Source organism: Tachypleus tridentatus, chromosome 3, assembly GCF_004210375.1.
Source record: "Tachypleus tridentatus isolate NWPU-2018 chromosome 3, ASM421037v1, whole genome shotgun sequence".
Lineage (NCBI taxonomy): Eukaryota > Metazoa > Arthropoda > Merostomata > Xiphosura > Limulidae > Tachypleus > Tachypleus tridentatus.
In genome coordinates, this window is record NC_134827.1 from 47480611 (window position 1) to 47496900 (window position 16290).

General features: G+C 38.2%; 1 protein-coding gene across 1 annotated transcript in view; it reads right to left on the reverse strand.

The window, feature by feature from the left end:
• The window catches only part of LOC143245842 (cell adhesion molecule Dscam1-like), a 57495-nt gene that overhangs the window by 21500 nt on the left and 19705 nt on the right, over positions 1–16290 (reverse strand). Inside the window, exons 7-11 of the mRNA XM_076492098.1 lie at positions 14940–15088; positions 13650–13775; positions 11528–11698; positions 11281–11351; positions 9851–10079 (exon numbers count right to left, since the gene is read on the reverse strand). Coding sequence (XP_076348213.1) covers positions 9851–10079; positions 11281–11351; positions 11528–11698; positions 13650–13775; positions 14940–15088 — 746 coding nt within the window. The remainder of the gene's footprint in view (positions 1–9850; positions 10080–11280; positions 11352–11527; positions 11699–13649; positions 13776–14939; positions 15089–16290) is intronic.

Genomic DNA, 16290 nt, shown 5'->3' on the forward strand with positions numbered 1-16290 from the left:
GTATAATATAACAATGACCAAACACCAGGGTCTGTATGATGACAACACCATTAACAACTTACCAAACACCAGGGTCTGTATGATGACAACACCATTAACAACTTACCAAACACCAGGGTCCATATGATGACAACACCATTAACAACTTACCAAACACCAGGGTCTGTATGTTGACAACACCATTAACAACTTACCAAACACCAGGGTCTGTATGATGACAACACCATTAACAACTTACCAAACACCAGGGTCTGTATGATGACAACACCATTAACAACTTACCAAACACCAGGGTCTGTATGATGACAACACCATTAACAACTTACCAAACACCAGGGTCTGTATGATGACAACACCATTAACAACTTACCAAACACCAGGGTCTGTATGATGACAACACCATTAACAACTTACCAAACACCAGGGTCTGTATGATGACAACACCATTAACAACTTACCAAACACCAGGGTCTGTATAATGACAACACCATTAACAACTTACCAAACACCAGGGTCTGTATAATGACAACACCATTAACAACTTACCAAACACCAGGGTCTGTATAATGACAACACCATTAACAACTTACCAAACACCAGGGTCTGTAAAATGACAACACCATTAACAACTTACCAAACACCAGGGTCTGTATAATGACAACACCATTAACAACTTACCAAACACCAGGGTCTGTATAATGACAACACCATTAACAACTTACCAAACACCAGGGTCTGTATGATGACAACACCATTAACAACTTACCAAACACCAGGGTCTGTATAATGACAACACCATTAACAACTTACCAAACACCAGGGTCTGTATGATGACAACACCATTAACAACTTACCAAACACCAGGGTCTGTATATGATGACAACACCATTAACAACTTACCAAACACCAGGGTCTGTAAATGACAACACCATTAACAACTTACCAAACACCAGGGTCTGTATAATGACAACACCATTAACAACTTACCAAACACCAGGGTCTGTATAATGACAACACCATTAACAACTTACCAAACACCAGGGTCTGTATAATGACAACACCATTAACAACTTACCAAACACCAGGGTCTGTATAATGACAACACCATTAACAACTTACCAAACACCAGGGTCTGTATAATGACAACACCATTAACAACTTACCAAACACCAGGGTCTGTATAATGACAACACCATTAACAACTTACCAAACACCAGGGTCTGTATAATGACAACACCATTAACAACTTACCAAACACCAGGGTCTGTATAATGACAACACCATTAACAACTTACCAAACACCAGGGTCTGTATAATGACAACACCATTAACAACTTACCAAACACCAGGGTCTGTATAATGACAACACCATTAACAACTTACCAAACACCAGGGTCTGTATAATGACAACACCATTAACAACTTACCAAACACCAGGGTCTGTATAATGACAACACCATTAACAACTTACCAAACACCAGGGTCTGTATAATGACAACACCATTAACAACTTACCAAACACCAGGGTCTGTATGATGACAACACCATTAACAACTTACCAAACACCAGGGTCTGTATAATGACAACACCATTAACAACTTACCAAACACCAGGGTCTGTATGATGACAACACCATTAACAACTTACCAAACACCAGGGTCTGTATGATGACAACACCATTAACAACTTACCAAACACCAGGGTCTGTATGATGACAACACCATTAACAACTTACCAAACACCAGGGTCTGTATGATGACAACACCATTAACAACTTACCAAACACCAGGGTCTGTATGATGACAACACCATTAACAACTTACCAAACACCAGGGTCTGTATGATGACAACACCATTAACAACTTACCAAACACCAGGGTCTGTATGATGACAACACCATTAACAACTTACCAAACACCAGGGTCTGTATAATGACAACACCATTAACAACTTACCAAACACCAGGGTCTGTATAATGACAACACCATTAACAACTTACCAAACACCAGGGTCTGTATAATGACAACACCATTAACAACTTACCAAACACCAGGGTCTGTATAATGACAACACCATTAACAACTTACCAAACACCAGGGTCTGTATAATGACAACACCATTAACAACTTACCAAACACCAGGGTCTGTATGATGACAACACCATTAACAACTTACCAAACACCAGGGTCTGTATGATGACAACACCATTAACAACTTACCAAACACCAGGGTCTGTATGATGACAACATTATTAACAACTTACCAAACACCAGGGTCTGTATGATGACAACACCATTAACAACTTACCAAACACCAGGGTCCATATGATGACAACACCATTAACAACTTACCAAACACCAGGGTCTGTATGATGACAACACCATTAACAACTTACCAAACACCAGGGTCTGTATGATGACAACACCATTAACAACTTACCAAACACCAGGGTCTGTATGTTGACAACACCATTAACAACTTACCAAACACCAGGGTCTGTATGTTGACAACACCATTAACAACTTACCAAACACCAGGGTCTGTATGATGACAACACCATTAACAACTTACCAAACACCAGGGTCTGTATGATGACAACACCATTAACAACTTACCAAACACCAGGGTCTGTATGTTGACAACACCATTAACAACTTACCAAACACCAGGGTCTGTATGATGACAACACCATTAACAACTTACCAAACACCAGGGTCTGTATGATGACAACACCATTAACAACTTACCAAACACCAGGGTCTGTATAATGACAACACCATTAACAACTTACCAAACACCAGGGTCTGTATGATGACAACACCATTAACAACTTACCAAACACCAGGGTCTGTATGATGACAACACCATTAACAACTTACCAAACACCAGGGTCTGTATGATGACAACACCATTAACAACTTACCAAACACCAGGGTCTGTATAATGACAACACCATTAACAACTTACCAAACACCAGGGTCTGTATGATGACAACACCATTAACAACTTACCAAACACCAGGGTCTGTATGATGACAACACCATTAACAACTTACCAAACACCAGGTTCTGTATAATGACAACACCATTAACAACTTACCAAACACCAGGGTCTGTATGATGACAACATTATTAACAACTTACCAAGCACCAGGGTCTACCAAACACCAGGGTCTATATGATGACAACACCATTAACAACTTACCAAACACCAGGGTCTGTATGATGACAACACCATTAACAACTTACCAAACACCATTATGATGACAACACCATTAACAACTTACCAAACACCAGGGTCTGTATAATGACAACACCATTAACAACTTACCAAACACCAGGGTCTGTATGATGACAACACCATTAACAACTTACCAAACACCAGGGTCTGTATAATGACAACACCATTAACAACTTACCAAACACCAGGGTCTGTATGATGACAACACCATTAACAACTTACCAAACACCAGGGTCTGTATAATGACAACACCATTAACAACTTACCAAACACCAGGGTCTGTATGACAACACCATTAACAACTTACCAAATGACAACACCATTAACAACTTACCAAACACCAGGGTCTGTATAATGACAACACCATTAACAACTTACCAAACACCAGGGTCTGTAAAATGACAACACCATTAACAACTTACCAAACACCAGGGTCTGTATAATGACAACACCATTAACAACTTACCAAACACCAGGGTCTGTATAATGACAACACCATTAACAACTTACCAAACACCAGGGTCTGTATAATGACAACACCATTAACAACTTACCAAACACCAGGGTCTGTATGATGACAACACCATTAACAACTTACCAAACACCAGGGTCTGTATGATGACAACACCATTAACAACTTACCAAACACCAGGGTCTGTATGATGACAACACCATTAACAACTTACCAAACACCAGGGTCTGTATGATGACAACACCATTAACAACTTACCAAACACCAGGGTCTGTAAAATGACAACACCATTAACAACTTACCAAACACCAGGGTCTGTATAATGACAACACCATTAACAACTTACCAAACACCAGGGTCTGTATAATGACAACACCATTAACAACTTACCAAACACCAGGGTCTGTATAATGACAACACCATTAACAACTTACCAAACACCAGGGTCTGTATAATGACAACACCATTAACAACTTACCAAACACCAGGGTCTGTATAATGACAACACCATTAACAACTTACCAAACACCAGGGTCTGTATAATGACAACACCATTAACAACTTACCAAACACCAGGGTCTGTATGATGACAACATTATTAACAACTTACCAAACACCAGGGTCCGTATGTTGACAACACCATTAACAACTTACCAAACACCAGGGTCTGTATGATGACAACACCATTAACAACTTACCAAACACCAGGGTCTGTAAAATGACAACACCATTAACAACTTACCAAACACCAGGGTCTGTAAAATGACAACACCATTAACAACTTACCAAACACCAGGGTCTGTATAATGACAACACCATTAACAACTTACCAAACACCAGGGTCTGTATAATGACAACACCATTAACAACTTACCAAACACCAGGGTCTGTATGATGACAACACCATTAACAACTTACCAAACACCAGGGTCTGTATATGACAACACCATTAACAACTTACCAAACACCAGGGTCTGTATAATGACAACACCATTAACAACTTACCAAACACCAGGGTCTGTATAATGACAACACCATTAACAACTTACCAAACACCAGGGTCTGTATGATGACAACACCATTAACAACTTACCAAACACCAGGGTCTGTAAAATGACAACACCATTAACAACTTACCAAACACCAGGGTCTGTATAATGACAACACCATTAACAACTTACCAAACACCAGGGTCTGTATAATGACAACACCATTAACAACTTACCAAACACCAGGGTCTGTATAATGACAACACCATTAACAACTTACCAAACACCAGGGTCTGTATAATGACAACACCATTAACAACTTACCAAACACCAGGGTCTGTATAATGACAACACCATTAACAACTTACCAAACACCAGGGTCTGTATAATGACAACACCATTAACAACTTACCAAACACCAGGGTCTGTATGATGACAACACCATTAACAACTTACCAAACACCAGGGTCTGTAAAATGACAACACCATTAACAACTTACCAAACACCAGGGTCTGTATGATGACAACACCATTAACAACTTACCAAACACCAGGGTCTGTATAATGACAACACCATTAACAACTTACCAAACAACAGGGTCTGTATAATGACAACACCATTAACAACTTACCAAACACCAGGGTCTGTATAATGACAACACCATTAACAACTTACCAAACACCAGGGTCTGTATAATGACAACACCATTAACAACTTACCAAACACCAGGGTCTGTATAATGACAACACCATTAACAACTTACCAAACACCAGGGTCTGTATAATGACAACACCATTAACAACTTACCAAACACCAGGGTCTGTATAATGACAACACCATTAACAACTTACCAAACACCAGGGTCTGTATGATGACAACACCATTAACAACTTACCAAACACCAGGGTCTGTATAATGACAACACCATTAACAACTTACCAAACACCAGGGTCTGTATAATGACAACACCATTAACAACTTACCAAACACCAGGGTCTGTATAATGACAACACCATTAACAACTTACCAAACACCAGGGTCTGTATAATGACAACACCATTAACAACTTACCAAACACCAGGGTCTGTATAATGACAACACCATTAACAACTTACCAAGCACCAGGGTCTGTATAATGACAACACCATTAACAACTTACCAAACACCAGGGTCTGTATAATGACAACACCATTAACAACTTACCAAACACCAGGGTCTGTATGATGACAACACCATTAACAACTTACCAAACACCAGGGTCTGTATGATGACAACACCATTAACAACTTACCAAACACCAGGGTCTGTAAAATGACAACACCATTAACAACTTACCAAACACCAGGGTCTGTATGATGACAACACCATTAACAACTTACCAAACACCAGGGTCTGTATGATGACAACACCATTAACAACTTACCAAACACCAGGGTCTGTATGATGACAACACCATTAACAACTTACCAAACACCAGGGTCTGTATGATGACAACACCATTAACAACTTACCAAACACCAGGGTCTGTATGATGACAACACCATTAACAACTTACCAAACACCAGGGTCTGTATGTTGACAACACCATTAACAACTTACCAAACACCAGGGTCCATATCATGACAACACCATTAACAACTTACCAAACACCAGGGTCTGTATGTTGACAACACCATTAACAACTTACCAAACACCAGGGTCTGTATGTTGACAACACAATTAACAACTTACCAAACACCAGGGTCTATATGATGACAACACCATTAACAACTTACCAAACACCAGGGTCTGTATGTTGACAACACCATTAACAACTTACCAAACACCAGGGTCTGTATGATGACAACACCATTAACAACTTACCAAACACCAGGGTCTGTATAATGACAACACCATTAACAACTTACCAAACACCAGGGTCTGTATGATGACAACACCATTAACAACTTACCAAACACCAGGGTCCATATCATGACAACATTATTAACAACTTACCAAACACCAGGGTCCGTATGTTGAGAACACCATTAACAACTTACCAAACACCAGGGTCTGTATGTTGACAACACCATTAACAACTTACCAAACACCAGGGTCTGTATGATGACAACACCATTAACAACTTACCAAACACCAGGGTCTGTATGTTGACAACACCATTAACAACTTACCAAACACCAGGGTCTGTATGATAACAACACCATTAACAACTTACCAAACACCAGGGTCTGTATAATGACAACACCATTAACAACTTACCAAACACCAGGGTCTGTATGATGACAACACCATTAACAACTTACCAAACACCAGGGTCTGTATAATGACAACACCATTAACAACTTACCAAACACCAGGGTCTGTATGATGACAACACCATTAACAACTTACCAAACACCAGGGTCTGTAAAATGACAACACCATTAACAACTTACCAAACACCAGGGTCTGTATAATGACAACACCATTAACAACTTACCAAACACCAGGGTCTGTATAATGACAACACCATTAACAACTTACCAAACACCAGGGTCTGTATAATGACAACACCATTAACAACTTACCAAACACCAGGGTCTGTATGATGACAACACCATTAACAACTTACCAAACACCAGGGTCTGTAAAATGACAACACCATTAACAACTTACCAAACACCAGGGTCTGTAAAATGACAACACCATTAACAACTTACCAAACACCAGGGTCTGTATAATGACAACACCATTAACAACTTACCAAACACCAGGGTCTGTATAATGACAACACCATTAACAACTTACCAAACACCAGGGTCTGTATAATGACAACACCATTAACAACTTACCAAACACCAGGGTCTGTATAATGACAACACCATTAACAACTTACCAAACACCAGGGTCTGTATAATGACAACACCATTAACAACTTACCAAACACCAGGGTCTGTATAATGACAACACCATTAACAACTTACCAAACACCAGGGTCTGTATGATGACAACACCATTAACAACTTACCAAACACCAGGGTCTGTAAAATGACAACACCATTAAAAACTTACCAAACACCAGGGTCTGTATAATGACAACACCATTAACAACTTACCAAACACCAGGGTCTGTATAATGACAACACCATTAACAACTTACCAAACACCAGGGTCTGTATAATGACAACACCATTAACAACTTACCAAACACCAGGGTCTGTATAATGACAACACCATTAACAACTTACCAAACACCAGGGTCTGTATAATGACAACACCATCAACAACTTACCAAACACCAGGGTCTGTATAATGACAACACCATTAACAACTTACCAAACACCAGGGTCTGTATAATGACAACACCATTAACAACTTACCAAACACCAGGGTCTGTATGATGACAACACCATTAACAACTTACCAAACACCAGGGTCTGTATGATGACAACACCATTAACAACTTACCAAACACCAGGGTCTGTATGTTGACAACACCATTAACAACTTACCAAACACCAGGGTCTGTATGATGACAACACCATTAACAACTTACCAAACACCAGGGTCTGTATGATGACAACACCATTAACAACTTACCAAACACCAGGGTCTGTATGATGAAAACACCATTAACAACTTACCAAACACCAGGGTCTGTATGATGACAACACCATTAACAACTTACCAAACACCAGGGTCTGTATGATGAAAACACCATTAACAACTTACCAAACACCAGGGTCTGTATAATGACAACACCATTAACAACTTACCAAACACCAGGGTCTGTATAATGACAACACCATTAACAACTTACCAAACACCAAAGTCTGTAAAATGACAACACTATTAACAACTTACCAAACACCAGGGTCTGTATAATGACAACACCATTAACAACTTACCAAACACCAGGGTCTGTAAAATGACAACACTATTAACAACTTACCAAACACCAGGGTCTGTATGTTGACAACACCATTAACAACTTACCAAACACCAGGGTCTGTATAATGACAACACCATTAACAACTTACCAAACACCAGGGTCTGTATGTTGACAACACCATTAACAACTTACCAAACACCAGGGTCCATATGATGACGACATTATTAGCAACTTACCAAACACCAGGGTCCGTATGTTGACAACACCATTAACAACTTACCAAACACCAGGGTCCATATGATGACGACATTATTAACAACTTACCAAACACCAGGGTCCATATGATGACGACATTATTAACAACTTACCAAACACCAGGGTCTGTATGTTGACAACACCATTAACAACTTACCAAACATCAGGGTCCGTATGTTGACAACACCATTAACAACTTACCAAACACCAGGGTCCATATGATGACGACATTATTAACAACTTACCAAACCACAGGGTCCATATGATGACAACAATATTAACAACTTACCAGATACCAAGGTCCGTATGTTGACAACACCATTAACAACTTACCAAACACCAGGGTCTGTATGATGACAACACCATTAACAACTTACCAAATACCAGGGTCTGTATGATGACAACACCATTAACAACTTACCAACCACAGGGTCGATATGATGACAACATTATTAACAACTTACCAATCACCAGGGTTTATATGATGGCAACATGATTAATTACTTATCAACCACAGGGTCCATATGATGACAACATTATTAACAACTTACCAGATACCAAGGTCCGTATGTTGACAACACCATTAACAACTTACCAAACACCAGGGTCTGTAGGATGACAACACCATTAACAACTTACCAACCACAGGGTCCATATGATGACAACATTATTAACAACTTACCAATCACCAGGGTTTATATGATGGCAACATGATTAATTACTTATCAACCACAGGGTTCATATGATGCAACATCATTAACAACTTACCAGATACCAAGGTCCGTATGATGACAACGCCATTAACATCTTACCAAAACCAAGATTGTTATTATGACAACATAAAAACTCCAACCACCAGTGATTTTACAATGAGAACACTAAAGACACCTTACAAAACTCCGATATGAGCTTGAAGACAACACTTAGGACACCTTACCGAACCATAAAACATGAATATTTTCTATACTGTTATTATATAGTAGTAGTCTGAAACCACTAAAGGTTCTGCCGAAGTAATTTACCAAATTCAAGTGTCTGTACAATGACCTCCTTGCTAACAGATCCAGCTCCTTTCCTATTAAAAGGTTGAACAACGACTTCATAAGTCCTTCCAGGAAGCAATCCACTCAGCTCCACTACATTGTTGTCCTTTCTTACAGTCTTGTAAATGTAGGACTCGTCTGAGCCGTATATTCGATGACCGACATAATAACCCTGAAGCTTGGTTTTCTCGGTTCTCAAAGCAGGAGCCTTTGACAGATAAGATACACGTCATTATTCATGGATCCCAAAGAACATTGTCAGATGTGAAAGACTGTTTAGTATAGGTGGTATTAATTATGTAGTTTGTGGATTAATATTTCGTGATGGTTTAAGTTTATTTCTGTAATAAAAGAGTTAACAGCAGACGATTTTTTGGCATTTGTGTTTATAATTATTTGGTGTCGAGGCTATTGAACGTCGCGTAAAATATACTGATGTCATGAATTTATTCATATATAGAAAGCGAGCAGATGATTATGTGATAAATATATAAATGATATAAGACAAACGAGTACAGCAGACAGACAGAGGAGACGACAAAGTAAAGTCACTGGAAGTAGAATTTTGGCCAAATAAGTTTATACGTAAAGTTAACTGCTGTAGATGTGAAAGGCCTAACAGTTAAGGTAGGCCTAAATAAGTACATGTTAGAGGGTAACTAAGAGTTTTAGAGCAGATGACAAGTATAATTTATTCAGTCCCAAAGTAACTGAACCAGCTTGAATGCATCTTGACAAAAGGAACAGACGATTACTGGAAGAGCAGTATACGACTGTGGTAACTCACACTATAACTGTATGTGAATTATACACGAAATATTACTGCAATAGAAATAGAGGAAGGTAGTTTGCCTTGTCAACTAAAATTCTGAAACAATTTGATAGGCTTAAGTGGATTTTTGACAAAAAGAAGAGATCTGTAAATAGTGTATATGACGCGCCTATAATAACTAAAGTGTAAGTAATTTGTTGTACATACATTTAACAAATTCGAATAAAAATGAGTTATTTTCAGAACAAATGGACTGCGTGCTGTTTGTTTATTTTTTAATTTATCGCCCAGAAATTACAGACACCTATTGTGGACGAATATTTAGCTTGTCACTCATATTATTTAACCTATTTATTGAATACTACTACTTTATATAATATTAAGAAGATTAAGCCCATTATTTTGACAAACAATGAAACCATGAAACTAATAAATAATTCAATTTGAAATTAATGTTAAGATCATAAACCGTATTTAAATCACTTAAATTAATATTTAAGTTATTATGACAGGGCCCTGAAAATTACGCAAAATAATGTATATACTAAATACGAATAAAACATTTACATGGTTAATGGAGTGAAACCGCTTTCTCTCTTGACCCTTAATCGTACGTGATTTACAATAGATTCATTACCTTCCATGACACTCGTAGGGTATGGGACGTTGTTGCCATGACCTCGACGTCTTGTGGTGGGTCTTGAGGAACTGTAAGAAAGAGGGACTTTGTTTTTTAACATGTAAACACATTAATAATGTTATTTAAACTTTTTAATTCATACTTTATGTGTTTGTGTTTGATTATAAAGAGCAAAAGTGAAAACACACTGAATAGTTTACATGTAGTATGTTTCGCTTACTTGTCAAAGTAACGATTATCTTACCTTCTCCATCTGTCGTGATAGGTATGACGTCACTTGGTAGACTCCGCCCAATGTCATTTTCAGCAAATAAAGTGAAATGATAGCGAGTCATCGGCTGTAAATCTCGGATGGTAACTTCCCTTTGATCTGGCTCCAAAATAAGTTCATCCACCTGGCGGTCAGTATTTAAATCTGTAATATGGTGAGTAATATATTCAGTATTTACGTCACAACAGCAGCCGTCTTCTTGGATAGATACCTGAAAACTAAATATTAGATCCATGAATTACTAAAGTTGGAGGCCTGGTATAACCAAGCCTGGATATGTTTGGAGATTAGGGCGTTCGATTCGCAATCTGAGGACTTTATTTTACGCAGTATTTGTTTAAATATAATCCCCTTTGAAAATGAGATTACAACCTAATTAACGTTAAGTGTTCATAATAGCTCCGTTATTTTAAAATTAGGTATTATAAACTTAACAATAAAAACGTAAAGTTTACTCCTATAATACCTAAATAACGTTTTCTCTGAAACAAAAAGCTTACAAGTTATATTACTGTGTAAAAGTGTAAGGACATACATTGTATTTCAGGTTACTTTCCAAGAACAATAGAAGATAAATCATAGATGAAACATAAACAAAAATTGATTAATCTTCGTGTTTATTACAACATAAACTTAGTGAAAAATTTGAGTTCATCAAACAGTTAATATTTTTTATGTCCCATTTACTGTAATAAATACAGAAAGTATTTCAAACATTGTTTTAACATATTTAATCAAAGTGTCTTTTGTGATTTTACTCCAAGTGTCTCCAATATACTTCCATACATTATCTTCAGAAGCAAATTTTGATTTGTCAGGTTTGTTTGTTTTGAATTTTGCGCAAAGTTACGCGAGGGCTATCTGCACTGGCTTTCCCTAATTTGGTAATGTAAGAATAGAGGGAAAGCAGCTTGTCATCATTACCCACCGTCAACTCTTGGGCTACTCTTTTACCAACAAATAGTGGGATTGATCGTAGCGTTATAACGCCCCCACGGCTAAAAGGACGAGCATGTTTGGTGTGACGGGAATTCGAACCCGCGATCCTCAGGTTATGAGTCGAACGCCTTAACCCATCTGGCCATGCCGGGCCGTGATTTGTCAAGTTTTTGATGTATCAAATCCCAGATCTGGTAAATTGGGTTCAGATCAAAGCTGTATGGGGACCATTGTATCATTTGTATTACTCCAGCAGCTTCTTTCTTAGCTAATTAATTTCTGCACGAGTTGGACGAGTATAGAAATTAAAAGACGGAGATAACGTAGAATGTAACTTACTGAAGACCTAAAGATGGAGATAACGTAGAATGTAACGTACTGAAGACCTAAAGACGGAGATAACGTAGAATGTAACGTACTGAAGACCTAAAGACGGAGATAACGTAGAATGTAACGTACTGAAGACCTAAAGACGGAGATAACGTAGAATGTAACGTACTGAAGACCTAAAGACGGAGATAACGTAGTATGTAACGTACTGAAGACCAAAAGATGGAGATAACGTAGTATGTAACGTACTGAAGATCTAAAGACGGAGATAACGTAGTACGTAACGTACTGAAGACCTAAAGACGGAGATAACGTAGTATGTAACGTAGTGAAGACCTAAAGACGGAGATAACGTAGTATGTAACGTAGTGAAGACCTAAAGACGGAGATAACGTAGTATGTAACGTAGTGAAGACCTAAAGACGGAGATAACGTAGTATGTAACGTAGTGAAGACCTAAAGACGGAGATAACGTAGTATGTAACGTAGTGAAGACCTAAAGACGGAGATAACGTAGTATGTAACGTAGTGAAGACCTAAAGACGGAGATAACGTAGTATGTAACGTACTGAAGACCTAAAGACGGAGATAACGTAGTATGTAACGTACTGAAGACCTAAAGACGGAGATAACGTAGTATGTAACATATTGTAGAAATGGCTGTAATATTGTATTCTAAATGTTATTTATACGCAACACTCTAATGTTTGTAGCGAAAATTTCTCTTACATGTGCTTTCACTTTAAGACAATAAACTAGGCTTCTCTTGTGCAGTTTTTACACAAATATATGTGTTGAATTGAAGCTGTTGTTTGAATCAGCTTACCTTGTTTGTAGTGGACTATATATTTATTTAGTTTTCTATTCCCGTCAAAGGGTTCAGACCAGGATAACGAGACGCTACGAGATTCGACCTTTGTGATTTCTATTTTTCGAGGTGAATCAGGAATACCTAAAAAATTCGATATAATTTTGCATTACAAAATATGATTAGAAATATTATTTTATGTAAAGCCATACCTGTATAGCGCCACCTGCTGTTAACTAATATTTCGTGAATGGTGCAAAAGAAATACTTCCAGATATTTTTACATTGTATCTATAACACATTCACTTTAAATGTTAATGGATATTGTACAGACATATCATATCTAAGCATTGGTATTTATTTCATCTCAAAATTATTTTTTCCAAAACACGTTCATCAAATTAAGGTGTAACAACCCTACCACTAGATGGCAGCAAAGTAGTTGTGGTTGTTTTTCGTTACTATGTCAGACTGTAGCCCGGCATGGCCAAGCGTGTTAAGGAGTTCGACTCGTAATCCGAGGGTCGCGGGTTCGAATTCCGGTGGCACTAAACATTCTCGCCCCTTCAGCCGTGGGGGCATTATAATGTGACGGTCAATCCCCCTATTCCTGGGTAAAAGTTTGTTTGTTTGTGAATTTCGCACAAAGCTACTTGAGGGCTATCAGTGCTAGCCCTCCCTAATTTAGCAGTGTAAGACTAGACGGAAGGCAGCTAGTCATCACCACCCACCGCCAACTCTTGGGCTACTCTTTTACCAACGAATAGTGGGATTCACCGTCACATTATAACGCCCCCGCGGCTGAAAGGGCGAGCATGTTTGGCGCGACGGGGATGCAAACCCGCGACCCTCGGATTACGAGTCGCACGCCTTAACACGCTTGGCCATGCCGGGCCCTAAGGAAAAAATAGAATATTACTTACATGAAACGATAGCTATTCGTTTGCTTTAGGTTTAACAACTGCTTCCTTATCTTAAAGATTTAACAGTGTCTTTAAGGTTATCTGGTTTTGATCTTTGACCTTTAAGAACAGCCCTTCTTGTTTTACGTCAGCCATTACTGAATTTTCTTTAAGTTCTTATAACCGAAATTTTCAACTGTAATTCAACTTTTAAAGAAAAATAGTTGGTTGAACTCGTAAACCGTGAAGCCTACCTAGTGCTGTATTTCAGGGTTAAAAACTCTGAGTCTTATATTTAGTTCGATTTCACTATTTAGTTTGTTGATACTAATGGAGAACTCTAAACAAATGAAAATTACATTCTTCAAAACTTTAAATTCTAAGTTTTTCAACAAACAGTCCTTACCTAAGACCTTTAGTTGAAGGTTTCGATCATCACTGCCCCAATTATTTCTTGCCTGACACATGTAGATCCCAGAATCTGTTCTACTGGTTGAATAGATTATCAATTCGGACCTCGTGACGTCATCGTTCGCTGTCGTGTCCACTGTGTACCTAGTTCAGAGTGGCCAACTGTTTATTTACTTTTAGGATCTAGAATTCACAGCAACTAATACACTGCTGGCTATAATACTACGTTGATTGGTTAAGTTTGAAATGTTTGGACCCATCAACGCACTAAATACGAATCTAAAACACTTTAGACATATGTTTCTTACTGTTTGGATCTCTTGCAAACATTTAGATGTGATATAGGTTGAGAGTAGCTTAAGTGGAAAGCGTGTCTGAACAAAGAATTCGGATATTCGTGAAACATCGACTTAACAACAAGATGGGGGTGTTATAAGTGAGACAGTCAAACTCAAATATTGTCAAAAGAGAGTAATTCGAGTTGATAGTGATTTCTGTTGACAAACTGCGCCCTCCAGTGACTAAATGGTAAGTTTTTTTTCTACTGTTAGCAAGTGAGTTTCCAGTCTTGCTGCTGATATACTGGAGTCAGCGGTCAGCTTAAAGACTTGAAACGCTAAATTCCGAGTTTCGATACCTGTGATGGGCTGGATAAAAAGTCCTGTGCTTAATAAAACAAACAAACAGACTGGATGTCTGTCTTTAGTCTAGCGGTGAAAAATTAGAGGCGTCTACGAGAAGGAAATACTTGTGTGGTCGTCCCCCGCTGCTAAGTCCAGGGAATTACAAATATGGAATATAGGGGTAGATTTCTAACTGTGGACACAAGCAGATAGCCCAGTGTGGCTTTACTTAAAGAAATGGGTAGAGTTCTAACAGTGTACACAAGCAGATAGCCCAGTGTGGCTTTACTTAAAGAAATGGGTAGATTTTTAACTGTGGACATAAGCAGATAGCCCAGTGTGTCTTCACTTAAAGAAATGGGTAGATTTTTAACTGTGTACATAAGCAGATAGCCCAGTGAAGCTTTACTTAAAGAAATGGGTAGATTTTTAACTGTGGACATAAGCAGATAGCCCAGTGAGGCTTTACTTAAAGAAATGGGTAGATTTTTAACTGTGGACATAAGCAAATAGCCCAGTGTGGCTTCACTTAAAGAAATCTAAAAAACAGACAAGAAATCTTATTTAATATTACTCGATATTCTTAAAAAAACCCACTATAATACTTGTAAAAAATATGACATGCTGAAAAACCCACTATACTACTTGTAGATAATATGACATGCTGAAAAACCCACTATACTACTTGTAGACAATATGACATGCTGAAAAACACACTATACC